The 15934-nt window shown below is 46.1% G+C and overlaps 1 protein-coding gene across 1 annotated transcript; it reads right to left on the reverse strand.

Annotated features, from left to right (window-relative positions):
• Positions 1–692: 692 nt before the first annotated feature.
• Positions 693–12079, reverse strand: LOC143777000 (E3 ubiquitin/ISG15 ligase TRIM25-like). The gene is made up of 2 exons (XM_077266886.1): positions 11895–12079; positions 693–6988 (listed from the first exon to the last, which is right to left on the reverse strand). The coding sequence occupies exons 1-2, from the start codon at positions 11896–11898 to the stop codon at positions 5226–5228; spliced, it is 1767 nt and encodes a 588-aa protein (XP_077123001.1). The 5' UTR covers positions 11899–12079; the 3' UTR covers positions 693–5225.
• Between the last annotated feature and the right edge of the window lie 3855 nt (positions 12080–15934).

The raw sequence follows: 15934 nt of genomic DNA on the forward strand, positions 1-15934 counted from the left end.
CAAAAGTACAAAAGTAAAATCAGGAATGATGGCCACCAACCTCCCCAAAATAAGGGAGAAGACGCCCCACTTACTTATCTTACTACTATATAAAGTTTCTCTCTAGCCGTCATTGACCAGATCCAAGGTCTCCACTAGTGTTAAGCATTCTGATACCGCAAGTATCGGGTATCGGCCGATACTTGCGGTATTGGAATTCCGATACCGAGTTCCGATACTTTTGTGGTATCAGGAATCGGTATCGGATCCATATTAATGTGTAAAATAAAGAATTAAAATAAAAAATATTGATATACTCACCTCTCCGGAGGCCCCTGCACCTTACCGCTGTTAACCGGCAGCCTCCTTTGCTTAAAATGAGCGCGTTTAGGGCCTTCCATGACGTCACGGCTTCTGATTGGTCGCGTGCCGCTCATGTGACCGCCACGCGACCAATCACAAGCCGCAACGTTATTCTCAGGCCCTAAACTCATTCTAGGAATTTAGGACCTGAGAATGACGTCGCGGCTTGTGATTGTGATCAGAAGCCGTGACATCATGGAAGGCACTAAACGCGCTCATTTTAAGTGCAGGGGCCTCCGGAGAGGTGAGTATATCAATATTTTTTATTTTAATTCTTTATTTTACACATTAATATGGATCCCAGGGCCTGAAGGAGAGTTTCCTCTCCTTCAGACCCTGAGAACCATCAGGATACCTTCCGATACTTGGTGTCCCATTGACTTGTATTGGTATCGGGTATCGGTATCGGCGATATCCGATACTTTTCGGGTATCGGCCGATACTATCCGATACCGATACTTTCAAGTATCGGACGGTATCGCTCAACACTAGTCTCCACATTTCCCAAAATTTACCACTTTTTTTGTTTTCCTTAAAATATTGAATTCCAGATATCTAAATGTACTTATTAGATTATTTTCCATTCTATAATAGTCATTGTAGCCTGAGACATCGATTTGTTTGCTACCACCAAGCAGGCAGTCAATTTTTCCATGGCCACCAAATCCTTCTGTGTAAGGTTGGAGCCTTTTAATCGGTCCACGTCTCCGAGCCAATAAATTTTAGGGTTTCCCAAATTTTGTCTCTCTAATCCTCTTCCCCACCTTCTACTTCACATCCTTCCACAATTCTCTTACTTCCTCACAATACTGGAAGAGATGTACAAAACCCGTGTTTAGGACAAGCCTGCCCACTCTTCTTTTTTAGCCTAGCCGTCATTGTAGTGGTCATTATACATTAGTTAGTTTTTGATCTAAAATTGTTGAACGGAATTTAATTTGTAAAATTTAGTACATTGTATAAAGTCAATATGTCCTTTAATTAACCACCGGGTACAATGCAGCGTTCATATACAAAGCCAGTAAAGACTTCAACCCAAGAAAAACAAAAACCAAGGAAAAATAAAAACCATAGCTCTTACAATGCCGCCCACAACACAAAAACAAAAAATATTGTGTCATAATAACAAAATGAAAATAAATAAGCCCTAAGGGAAGCAAACCAGTACATTTAGTGTGGGGCATAGAATTCACCAATAATATCCTATTAGTGTAATCGGCCTCATTCCAGCTCAGTTCTGTCCTCTCAGTTTGTACCAAATGTGCCATGTAATCCCAGTTTGATCACTGGTGCAATACACATTCCCCGGTGTAACCAGGATAGCCATCTGCTAGGTGTTGAGGACATTCTATGAGCTACAAGATTATTTCAGATTAGCACAAGATCTCTCCTAGCAGCTCCCACATCCCCACCAAACTTTACACTTTAATGTTGTGGTTGACACTTACCCACCCCATACTGAATTTACCTAAGAAATAGACCACAAAAGGGAAGAAACCTGGCTAAATTATAAGCCATTATGGGGTCAGAATATCCAGTATTGTATTTATGAGATGCAAATAAACATTTTTAAAAGTTTAATGGAAAAACCTGTCATACAGACAGTCGTGATTGATGAAGACATGCATGCCTCTTCATGAATCTGGGATTTCTGATGAGTGTCATGCTCCTCCGTGCACTACACCAGAAATCTCACTCCGGTAAAGGACTGGAATGAGATTTCTGGTTTATGGAACTCTATAGCTCGTCATGAATTTGACAAGCCGTGGTCTCATGCCCCATCCCTAAATGTAGTAACTAGGGTTGAGCGACTTTTACTTTTTAGGATCGGGTCGGGTTTCGTGAAACCCGACCTTCTCAAAAAGTCGGATCGAGTGAAATCGGCCGATTTTTTTGAAAAGTCGGTGGGCCGACCCGAAACACGAAACCCAATGCAAGTCAATGGGGAATTATTTTTTCTTATTTTTATTTACTTTTTTTTTTTTCTCTCTCTCTCTCCGTGCAATGCATAGGTTGTGTTGTTCTGTGCAAATCACTACATCCCAAACGGTAATATGGCTCTGTGACGCCGCACAAAGGAAGCCGGAAACTATGTCATCACGCTGACCACACTTCTTCATTGGCTGAAAAAATGGCGGGGAAAGCGTCATACGAAACGCGACTTTGGCGCAAAGATCGCCGACCGCGTGGCCGATCCCACCCTAGTAGTAACTTTTCAAATGTTTTACGGCAGAATTAGGGTGTGAAAATTTGCATGATCTGAGAGGTCAGATCAGCGATGTGAAACTGAAAATGTTAGAAGTTTATGCATATGGCAGAAAATAATCTTCTGCTTTATGTATCAATAGAGTGGCATATGCAGTTTCACATCACTGATCTGTCAGCAGCAGGTAACAAACACAGCCCAGCTTGTGTTTCAGCTCTGCACGGCTCAGTTATTACAAGTCCAATTGTGGAATTTTGAAGGACAATTAAGCTCTGCTAGAAATTAGCTAACAATGATATAATACCGCACAGGCAGATATACTGATGTAAGTAAATGGCAGAAGATAAAAATGGTCAGGCAGGTACTGTACAGGAGCAGAGTATGAAGAGACATAAGGTGAATGCTACACCTATATGAGCTTGATGATAACTCAGGGAGGTGGCGCTAGTCGGGGCTTATTCTGTATATGGATGCATTTACTGTTCATCTCTTAAACAGGGATACATAATAAAGTCTCTACATTATACTGTTATAATAGACTCAATGGTAATATATGGGTTACAATGTTGGACTGCTGGTTTGAATAACATGGTCACCTTCACACTGTATTTTTAAATGTTCAGTTGCTTTCTAAATAACCTTTGTCACGAATCACAGGGAGGATATTTTTGTCATCCCCATCGCTGACACCAATATGTCATGAACTGGAGTTGTTTGGTTGCCCTGGTTCATTTCTGAAGGGGATTTATCTATACCCCACTTCCCAGTTCCGGTTTGGAACTTGCAGCTCTCTGGTGCTCCCTTACCCTCAGGTCAGTCAGCATACTGCACCTAGGATAAATAGTCGCCAGAAAGGCTGCCTTTCTTTGTACTGGCTAATGGGCACACTGCAGCAAGGGCGATATAACTACTCCCACTCAGGCGGGAACAATAATTATCAACGCCGTCAGTCGCTACCAGGTTTCCCAAAGGCGCAGGACAAATCCGCTGCCACCAGCTCCGATTTCTTAATTAATAACGGGTGCGGAGCCAACCCAATTAGTAGCGTAATTCACTTCAGAGGACGTGACAGTACGTTATAGAGCAAGGAGAAACAAAGCTAGTAGTTTTATATATTTTACTCCAAAAGATAGGCAGTGTTTACAACAGTGTAAAAAGATATTATAAAATGAGACAATTATATATATATATAGAACGATTACAAATAAAAAGGGATTAACAGAAGAAAATCAATTTACAGTTCTTTCATATCATTTCTTAGCAGACCATGTGGTGCGGGGAGGGGCATATGTCCCAGTGCATCGTAGATGTGACTCTCAGCTCGTTCCTTGGACAAAGTCTAGTGAAGACTGAGGTCTCATTCACTTACCCCTGTGCCCAAAACCAAGGCACTCCCCCTCTGGTGACCTCACTCAGAGGCTGAATACTCCCCTTTCTTAAAATTATGAAAAGCTATTTCTACACATATCTTGGCGTATGAACCTCGTAGAAGACAGACAAAGTTATCACTATGCTCAGCAAGACATGAGGGTTCAGTTAAGTGTAAACACGGAGTGGATGTGAGCCCCAATTAAGCAGTAATGCATCTCTCCATCCCTCCTAGGCCCTGCACTTAGGAAAAGCATTGGCATGTAGCCCTATTGTCGCACATCCCAAATATATAACTTCATATCTCTGTCAATACCTGAGGTTGAATCATTCATCATGAATAATTCTCACATAACTTAAAAGACGCATGGCTGCAAACAAAAACATTCCTGAGGGAGGGGAGGCTTAGAATTTCACCGTGCTGAGAGGCAGAGAGGCATAGCTGCTGTGGGGGAAAAAGAGGGGGTCGAATCTGCAGCATGTGTCTGGAACCATGGAACCTTCTAGAAAATTACTCAGATCATGGCATTTTTACATTATCGTGACAACCTTCATTATACATTTTCTATCATTTTGCAATTGTAGATATTATGCATGGGAAATCAGTCCAGGAATGAAGCTGTGCTGGCACATGAGATCTGAAGAAGATGGCAGCATCTTGGACACACAAAGATCACATCCAACCTGTATTACTGAGAGTGACACGACCACAGAACAGTCTGAAACTAGGAACAGATTGTGAACTGCATATTAGGAAGTCTGAGAATGGATGAAGATTGCAGCCTGAAACTTAGTACAACTAAAGAAAAACAGTAATATATATATATATATAATTTCCCTCAATCAAAGGAGTCCATAGCCCATAAGGAGTTAATGTGTGTATGGATATGCAAATTGTCTCTGGAGATGAAGAGGACTTGAGCTCTAGTGCCACCTACTGGAAATATTGACCATTCAATGAGCCTTGTCACATGACTTAAGGATAAAAGTCCGACCAGACGCTCTCCAGCTTTTATCCTAAGTCATGTGACAAGATTCATTACAGGGCGGAAACTGACTTTTAGGATTGCTCCTTCCGATAATGACACTAGAGTTCAAGTCCTTTTCCTTGCTGAAGAGACAGTTCACCTAATTAATTTCACAGAGGAGCAGTGCATGGCCTATAAGTCTCCTCACTCTGGCGTGTCTCTACAAGAGGAATGTTCCCCCTTAGATCCCTGTTTATACAGAGTCCTGGAGAAAATGAGCTCAGCTGTAGCCCCTCCCACCGCTGCCTCCTACTGGCTGAGTGATGCACCAATCAGATTGTTCAAGCTATTAAGTCATCAGTCTCCAGGCAGATTCTCCTTCGCTTACGATTCCTCTCAGCTCCCCCCAATATCTTTATAGAACCAGTACATACATGTAACACAGCATGTAGGGGCTCGGAGAAGGTGGCAGTGAAGGTGTGTAAGTGTCTGATGGGGTCACACAGCTCATAAAAGGACAACTGCCCGGCCTCATAATCCAGATATATCCTGACCCTATCACTGGAGATCTGGTGACGTAACAGGATATATTTACTGTCATGTCTCACTGAATACTGATTATTACACACCAGCCCTCCATATAAACCATATAAACACCAGGACTTGTTATTATCTCCAATGTGCGACTGACGCCCCCTCCTCTCTATACTGGGGTAACACATCCCCACACTCCACAAATCTGATCTCCTGATCTCCACATCCCAGTAATGTCGTCCTGAGGTAAATCTCCTCCCGCTCAACACCTGATAATCATGGGATCTCTCTGCAGTTTCTGGACGATTCTGTGTCTTCCATGTCCAGGTCGCAGTTTTCAGGTCGTCTGATATAAGGAGGTTATTATCAGCCGTGCTTACATCCAGTAATATGTCTGCAGGATCCTGAACATGGAAGGTCACATTTATATCTCTTATCATACCAGATAATGTGTGTGATATGTGTGAGATCAGCTCCGCACCCCGATCACCTCCATCATGTCCTCCTGTGTCCTCATCACCTCCATCATGTCCTCCTGTGTCCTCGTCACCTCCATCATGTCCTCCTGTGTCCTCATCACCTCCATCATGTTCTACTGTGGTCTCATCACTTCCATCATGTCCCCCTGTGTCCTCATCACCTCCCTCCTCCTCAGGATCACACAAGTCACCGGTGTCTGGTTCCTGTAAGACAGTCAGTGGATCCGTCATGTTACACAGCTCCTCAATGTGCCTCATCTTCCTGGACAGCTCGTCCTTCTTTATTTCTAGCTGATGGATCAGAGCAGACAGTGACAGTGACTCTTCCTTTTCCTGCCTTGAGATCTCGCTCAGGGCCTTCTTCTCCAGGTCGTCCACCCGTCTCCTGATGTCTGTACACAGGGCAGTGACTCTCTCGGCTTCTCCAGCTGCTTTTTCCGGAGCTTTTCTCCTGCGGTCCTCCAGACTCTGGACTCTTTCCTCGGTCTTCTTCCTCTTTGTGATCAGTTTCTTCAGAACATTTCTCAGTTTCTTTTTCTTCTTTTCAGAGGCCTCATCCAGCATCTCCACCCGATGTCCCCGATGTTCTCCGGCCAAACTGCAGGACACACAGATACAAGCAGCGTCCTCAGTGCAGTAAAACTTCAGGAGTTCCATATGGACAGAACATTTCCTGTTCTCCAGAGAAGTGCTGGGATCAGTGAGGACGTGTTCTGGTGATTTACTGTGAAGTTTTACGTGATTATCACACAGAGAAGCCTCACAGTGTAGACAAGATTTCACAGCAGGTACAGGAGAGTCCACACAGTAAGTGCAGCAGATCCCGGTGATCTCCTCCTGATGTGGCTCAGTAGACCGGAAATTCTCCACGACATTACACAGAGTTATGTTCCTTATCAGTGCTGGTCGCCCCTGAAACTTTTCTCTACATTCAGGACAGGAATAATCTCCAGACTCGTCCCGTGTATTCAGGAGCCGATCAATACAGACCCGGCAGAAGTTGTGTCCACATCTCAGGGTTACAGGATCTGTATACAGGGTCAGACAGATGGAACATTCCAGCTCCTTTCTGAGACCAGCAGACGCCATCGCTGAAAGCAGAAGGAAAAAATGAAAGTAAAATTCTCCCGTAAACACCCAGTGGGTGTGACCCACAATTACTAGAAAGCAAGGGCCTGAACTTGTCCTTCTGGCTGTATCTGCAGGTTTAGTGACGATTTCAGCAAATACCTACTTAAGGTCGGTTTTGTCACTATCACTTAGGTTTTTGTGCTATAAAGATTTTTTATTTGTGTTTTTTCTTGAGTCATTACTGCAGCCCGTGCTGAATTGTGACTTCTTCTATTTCCTGTTTCTGTCAAAGCAATAAATCTGCGCCGTTAGTTGCTATATTTTCCTTTGTCTGTTAGGGCTTTTACAGACATCCGTGATCATCGGTCCGATCTCAGATCACAATGTACGGAGTGGCCATTCGTCTCCCAACCCCGAGCGTGACAGGTTCATATATTTCTATGAGGCTGTCAGTCTTTGGGTCGGGAGATGCGCGGCCAGCTCATGCATTGTGATCCGAGATCACGGAAGTCTTGAAGAGCCCTACTTGGGTTTCAATGTCATCACCAGACTGAATAATAGGAGCTTACCGATCACTAATTCAGTGACTGAGGTATATTTAAGGGTTTATCTAATAAAGTCTACCACTGTCCATATGTCGTATTAGGTCACCTGGAGGGCCTATGGGTGTCACACGCAATCTCAAAAGTAACCTACAAATGACCATGTCTTCAGACGTTTTGTGTTATAAAGATGCTGCTTCCTACAGTGACGATAGATTATCCTATTGCTTCCCCTATGTTCCTATAGTGCTAACACCACAGAATTTTTCCAATGGAGCGAATTTGTAAAGCAGAAACTTTGGGCAGCAGACCTGCAGGATAAATTGAAGGGGATGTCCATGAGGTCATGAAAATCGGATTGGTCGGTGTGTGTATAATGACTGCACATGATGCTCCATACTGTATATTGGTTGTACATGATGCTCCATACTGTATAATGGCCACACATGATGCTCCATACTGTATAATGGCCGCACATGATGCTCCATACTGTATAATCACTGCACATGATGCTCCATACTGTATAATGGCCACACGATACTTCGTACCATATAATGGCCACACATAGCTACTCCTACACACACGGCTCCACTCCTTACACACGTGCTCTGTTCCATACACCTCGTACACACATGGCTCCGCTCCATATACCTCGTACACACACGGCTCCGCTCCGTACACCTCGTACACACACACGGCTCTGCTCCATACACCTCGTACACACACGGCTCCACTCCATACACCTCGTACACACACGGCTCCACTCCATACACCTCGTACACACATGGCTCCGCTCCATACACCTCATACACACACGGCTCCGCTCCATACACCTCATACACACACGGCTCTGCTCCATACACCTCGTACACACATGGCTCCGCTCCATACACCTCGCACACACACACGGCTCTGCTACATCCACACTGTACACCTCCTGACCCCACACAAGGCATCATCGACTACTCACTGATCTGCATCTGTCGCTCTGCAATAACACAGCAGTGAGCACTGAGCAGCCGAGGCAAACAGGGAGGCTGTGAGTGTGTCCATCCCTCCCTGCTCAGCCCCACTCATTCCACGCATGATTACTAGCCAGGCATTATTAGCTCCAGTCCACTGGTCTGCTGCTTACATTGCCGCCAGCACCCAGACTGTGTTCGGCTGTTACGTACCTCAAACTAGAAGTGTCCCCTCTCTCTCCCTCTCTGAACAGTGACGCACACTGGGAGACTCAGGAACATACGGAAGTGGAAGGGGCGTGGCCTAACAAAAGGGGGTGTGACGGCAGTTTCTCCTTCTGTCTCCGGGATGAGAGCATCCCGCGCTGGACAGCGGGGCAAAGCATGAAATCCGGGACAGTCCCGCACAATGAGGGACGGTTAGGAGCTATGTGTTGGGAGGATTCTCCAGTGCCGGCAGCGGACAGTCATGTGTCCACAAGTATGTGATTTACATACATGCAGTCAGGTACTGACTAGATGGGTGCGGACTATATCAATGCAAGAGTATTGACTGAGATTGGTCATGTCTAGTCAGAATGTTTAAAGGAGTATGCAAGTCACATACTCAAAGTCATATAACCGCCCGCTGCCGTGTCTGGAGAATCCTCACAGCGTGCGATGTGAACGCTGTGAAGATTCAAATCAAATGTCTACAGTCACATAGAGCAACCGAGAACAGTGGCATAAATAGAGTGTGAAGGGTTGTGGTACAAGATTTGAACCGGGCCCCCGCATCATATCTATAATATAACACTGGGAGCATCACTGTGTCCGAAGCCTTTATAAACTGAGCAAGCGCCTGCGCAGTCTGGACTCCACAGTTATGCATCCGGGGATGAGAATTGTGGCCCAGGAGATCGCGGTATGCGTAAGCACTGAACGCATACTGAGATCTCTGACGGAGAAGCACGGACGTGCCAGGAGGGCGAGTATGCGATGTTCCCCTGTCCCCGTTCCACCATGGCACTGCATCAATCAGCCAGGCATGAGGTATCGGAGTCTGGGACAACTTTCAATTTAACGTCACAGTAAGACGAGATGGGTGAGGGATCGGTGTAGGCCTCCTGTGCTGGGAGCCCTGATACCACATGCAACACCTCTACCTGTTTTCATGCTGAGCCACACTCAGGTGGCAAAAATATCAGTTGTGTAGACTACTATTGTCCGAAAAATGTAAGGATAGTAACACGGGTAGTTGAGTCCAAGGAAGTGGAGGTCTGACGGTGTCGGAGGCCTACTGCTACAGACAACATGCATTAAGGAGACCCAACTAGGAGTGTTCACATTTTTAAAAATTATTGTCAGACAAGACCAAAATAGCATCAATTTCACCACAGTAGAAATAGTATAATAGGAACCGACAGTTCTTCCACTACACCCAATGCAGCAGATGGACACCCAACAAGGAGTGTTCACATTTAAAAAAAATGAGGGCCTGACACCTCAGAAATGGCATCAATTTCACCGCAGTAGAAATAGTAGAATATGGACCTACAGGTCTTTCACTACACCCAATCCAGCAGATGGACACCCAACCAGGAGTCTTCACATTTCCAAAAATTATTGGCAGACACCACTAAAGTGGAATAACTGTCACGAGAATAGAAATAGTATAATTGGGACCGACACATCTTCCACTACAGCTAACACAGCAGATGCAGACCAGCCATGACTGTTCATATTTCCACAAATTTGTGTTAACATCAGCAGCAGCAACAGAAGACACATTAAAGATATGACAGACTGTAGTTACGTGACATTAATGCATCACACTAAAAAAATACAATATCACCTAGTATGAACAGTCTGCGATTGGGGTGCAAAAGTCCTTGTAGATCCATGACTTGTTCATGTTGATGAAAGTTAGGCGGTCTACACTTTCAGGGGATAGCCGAATGCGCTGATACGTCAGGACACCACCAGCAGCACCACCACCTGAAGACACGCTCTGAGAAAACGTAGGCTGCCGGGCACAATAAAACCTCCAAGGCATGTGAGGTCAACTCTGGCCACTCATCGTTTTTGGAAGACCCAAATGTGAAAGGGTCAAAACCCTCCCTAATATTCAGTTCTGGATACTCCTGCACCATCCTCTCCATTCGTTCACCACGCGTAAGACTTGGACTGGTGCATGAGTTGGTCTAAAAAAAGTGTCAAAGGACTCACAGAAGTTTGCTTCTTCCACTTCCACCACTGCTGCTGTTTTGGCGTTGATGAATTGACGTGCTGGAGATTGGAAGTCTATAACTGCTATGTGAACCATGTGCTTCACTGCTGTCTTGGGGAAAAGCTCCCTTAGGCTACTTTCACACATCAGGTTTTGGCTGTCATGTCAGTTGTGGCATCGTGCCGCAGCACCGCATTCGGCGTAAAATGTGAAAAACTGATGGAACGGATCCGGTTTTCTGCCGGATCCAACTAGCGGAACCGGCTGAAAAACCGGATCCATTCAATCAGTTTTGTATCCGTTTCTTCCATTTTTTTTAATCCATTTTTTGACAGATCTGGTTTTTAAAAACGCCGCTGGGAGGCATATATGTGTCCTGGGGACCGGCCAATTGGTTCTGAGCATGCTCAGATTAAAAAACCGGATCAGGTCACCGGATCCGTCTTTTTCCTGATCCGGCGAATTCCGGCGCCCATAGACTTGCATTGCAGTAAAAAGCAAGAAACGCCGGATCCGGCACTTCTGGCTTTTTTGCCACAGACAAAAAAAGTTACTGTAGACGTTTTTTCCAGAGGCCGGAATGGAAATTTTTGCCGGATCCAGAAAAAAATAGAAGTAACGGTGGGCCCTGCGGCGCAATCTGGCGCTAGTACAAGTCAATACGAAAAAAACGGATCCGGTTTTTAATTTCGCCGGTTCCGGTTTTTTAAAAATGAGTCGGAATGGGCCGGAATAAAAAAACCTAATGTGTGAAAATAGCCTTACGGTTGTGTAAAAGCATGTTTCGATACTTCAGAATTCGCAGGTCCCTTTCTAGGGCGGGAATCATCTGGCAAAATTTGGTTTATAACGTGGATCTAATAGAGTGGCAACCCAGTAATCAGCATTATTCCTAATCATAACTATACAGGGATCATGTTGCAGATAATGCAGCAAGAAGGCACTCATATGTCGGTCATGAGGTCATAAGTCAGAACATCAGTGATGTTACATCACTATGGTAACAATCCATTATGTGTGCATTATGGCAGCAAAATGCAAAGTTTAAAGCAAGTGCAAGTCTAATCTAGTCAAGCTGCCAATTGCCAAAGTTCACACAGCATCAGGGATCGAACATAAAACATCTACCATCAACTTAGGGAAGTTCCTCAAACATCGGTATGTATATTACAGGTAGAAAACAATGAATCTGTCAAATATGCTCAATGCTCACCCATGATGTACTGCTATGCCACGGAGCCAGGCCCAACCCCGACGCGCGTTTCGTCTTTAGCTTTATCGAATAGGGATATAATGGATTGTTACTAGTGATGAGCGAGTGTACTCGTTGCTCGGGTTTTCCTGAGCAGGCTCGGGTGGTCTCCGAGTATGTGGGGATTCCGTAACAACCAGGCAACCCCCACATGTACTCAGGCTGGCTAGCAGTTGTAAATCATGCAGCTGCATCTATTCTCTCATGCAAAGAAAGTTCCAATATGTGATGTCTGCATGGAATATAATTATATACCTGAGTGCCGCTGCAGTGTGTTAGGGTATGTTTCCACACTGCATACTTGCAAGCTGCGTACCCCACTCCGCCCAAATCGCTGCCCCCTGTTGAACGCGCTTTCTAAAATTTTACAACCTGAACGACCATGGCTTGCCCCCCCTAGTTTTGGTCCCAGGTACACCCATGTACAGTATATAGCATGATTGTGTATATCTGTGTTGTTCACACGGTCTTTCTTTCTGCACCCGGTGGGTTCTGCCTGAATTCCCTATAGAACCATAGATTGCAATGACAGGAATGGAGTTCACATGAATTCCACAGGTGAGGTTTTTTTTCTGAGTCCTACAGCCACAGAAAATTGGACACAATTAGAAAAAAAAAAAACAGACTCTGAGGGTAGGTGCACACGGTCAGTAATCGCTGCAGGTTGGACGCTGCGTACTTGTGCAGCGTCCAGATGTTACAGCATAGTGGATGGGATCTCAAGAAATCCCATGCCCAATATACATGCACCGACACCAGCGGATCACCCGCAGAGACGGACATGCGGCGCGTCTTTCCAGACCACAACATGTCTATTTAAACTTCACCTGTACATTGTATTGGACACGGTGATTCCGCACGCTTCAGTGGTCACATGTGGAATCACCTGCGTTCAGTAGCCGGCAGAGAACGTGTGCTGCTTCCAAAGTGCTGCCGATTCCTGATCGTGTGCAAATACCCGAAGAAAATAAATCAATTTCAGAAAAAAAATAATAATAATTTGACCTCTGCTTGTGTCAGTGCAGTCTGTGGCCCTGTAGGGGCAGGGGTGAACCTAGCCTCTGTGCTGCCTGAGGCGAAGTGCAGAACGGCGCCACCCCCCCCCCCCCCATAGTAAATTTGCTTAAATCGGTAGGAATAAATCTGGTTCATACAGATTTATATCTATACTGTAAAAATGAGGACAATAGTGGACATTTTAATTTAGAGAAATAGAAAAAAGATGTCCAAACAGATCACGCCTCCTTCTCCCGAAACGCTTAGCCAATCACAAGCGCAGCACACGGGGCGGTCCGGAGCTAATAGCAGGGGCCTTCCTATTGGGTTGAGTAAGGGATGTGAGAGTGGGAAGGGTAGCGAGCACAACCGACACTCAAGAAAAATATGGCTGAATGCCTGTATGTACCGAGGGGCAGCATTGGACATGGTGTGTAAGTTATGGGCAATCAGTCCTCCAGCAGAGATGTTTGTGAAAAGGACAAAGCATCCTGCACCAGGGCGTACAAAGAGATCATCATGGGGCCCCAAACCACAAGCTCTTATTGCTCCCCCCCACCAAAAAAAAAAGAGAATTTGTCTGGATCACATAGGTACATATCTCACAACTTTGCTGCCGTTACAAAGTAATTTTACTCCTATTGAAGCCCCCAGATTCCTCTTTCATTGCCCCATAAAGTATGATGCCAACAAAGGTGCCCCGCAAACACTATGACCCCCCACACTGATTCCTCCACACGTATAGTATGATAACCTTACTGAACCCCCTCAACTATCCCGCCACAGTATGATCCCCAGCTGTGAGCACCATACACCCCTCCATAATGTATAAGGGAACTACATACAGTATAATGGCCCCCACTTCCTCATAGCCCTTCAAGTATTATCATGTCCCCCACAGAGCCCTCCAAATATTATAATTACTTCCATATAGTATAATTGGCTTCATATCGTCCTCCATATATTATAAAGCACCTTCCATCATCTTCCATATAGTATAATGCCCCCATAGTCGTCCCTATAGTATAATGCACCCCCATAGTCCTCCCTATAGTATAATGCACCCCCCATATGCCTCCATCTAGTATAATGCACCCCATAGTTATCAGTATATTATAATGCATCCCCCCATAGTCCTCCATATATTATATTGCTAGTGTGCGAGATTGTATCAAAGGCAAGGATACAACCTTTGACGTATATGAACGCCAAAGGTGGTGAAGGGGTTAAATTACATTATATACAGCACACATGTACATTACATACACATCATACAGTCACAGACACACACATCATACATGTCCTAAGTACACACATGCTATATAACAGATGCACAGCAGGTACACATCATATACACACAGAACATGCATGCAGGACAAGTGTGTATACATACACACCTCAGTATTCACACAAGATATCTAAACACACAAACATACACAGCCCCCCCCCCCCACACACAGAGAGAGACAACACACACACGCAGACACAACCCACAGTCAACACACAGACACAACCCACACTGACACACAACAGACACACCACATAGACAGACACAACCCACACACACACAGACACACAGACACAACCCACACAGAAAGACAGACACACACAGACACGCAACCCAAACAGACATACACACAAGCAGACACACACACAACCCACACACACACACAAGCAGACACACACAGACACGCAACCCACACACAAGCAGACACGCAACCCACACACAGACACACAACCCACACAAACACGCAACCTGCAGACCATACAGACACACACATAGACACAACCCACACACAGACACTACTCACACACCACACAAAGATACAACGACAGAGAGACAACCCACACACTACACAACCCCTCCCCCCACACACACACACACACTCTTCTGTGCTAAGGGCTGGTGTACATGTGCAGCTTCCCCTGCTCACAGCAGCTGAGCCCCACACCCACTCTCTGTGCAGGGATTGCCCAGCAGGGGATCAGTCACCTCGTGGACTGGAGCTGCTTCTCCGGTAGAGGCTAAATCCAAGTCGGCTAAAGGACCTCTGCCCATGTGACCGGAAGGGGCGGTGCCTCTGGTAGAGGCTAAATCCAAGTCGGCTAAAGGACCTCTGCCCATGTGACCGGAAGGGGCGGTGCCTCTTCCTCCATAGAACAGACAGAGCACACACGAGGAAGCTGTGGATGTCATGGCGGGACTTCGTGCAGGATTTGGTTTTGGAGTGTTTTGTGCAGGATTTGCCTCTTCCTCCATAGAGCAGAGCAGACAGGAGGAGGCTGTGGATGTCATGGCTGGATTTCGAGGATTTTTGTGCAAAATTTGGGGTATTATGGGGGTCATTCTCCAAAGTCATAGATCAGGTAAGTGGGAGTCTGCCTGGGGAGAATGGGGTGGTGTTGCTTGCATGGGGCTGCCTGGGGAGAATGGGATGTTGCTTGCATGGGGCTGCCTGGGGAGAATGGGGTGGTGATGCTTGCATGGGGCTGCCTGGGGAGAATGGGGTGGTGATGCTTGCATGGGGCTGCCTGGGGAGAATGGGGTGATGATGCTTGCATGGGGCTGCCTGGGGAGAATGAGGTGGTTGCTTGCATGGGGCTGCCTGGGGAGAATGGGGTGATGCTTGCATGGGGCAGCTGGGGAGAATGGGGTGGTGATGCTTGCATGGGGCTGCTGGGGAGAATGGGGGGGTGTTGCTTGCATGGGGCTGCCTGGGGAGAATCGGGTGATGTTGCTTGCATGGGGCTGCCTGGGGAGAATGGGGTGGTGTTGCTTGCATGGGGCTGCTTGGGGAGAATGGGGTGGTGATGCTTGCATGGGGCTGCTGGGGAGAATGGGGGGGGGGTGTTGCTTGCATGGGGCTGCTGGGGAGAATGGGGGGGGGTGTTGCTTGCATGGGGCTGCCTGGGGAGAATGGGGTGATGTTGCTTGCATGGGGCTACATGGGGAGAATGGGGTGGTGTTGCTTGCATGGGGCTGCCTGGGGAGAATGGGGTGGTGT

This window comes from Ranitomeya variabilis, chromosome 5, assembly GCF_051348905.1.
Source record: "Ranitomeya variabilis isolate aRanVar5 chromosome 5, aRanVar5.hap1, whole genome shotgun sequence".
NCBI classification, from domain to species: Eukaryota; Metazoa; Chordata; class Amphibia; order Anura; family Dendrobatidae; genus Ranitomeya; species Ranitomeya variabilis.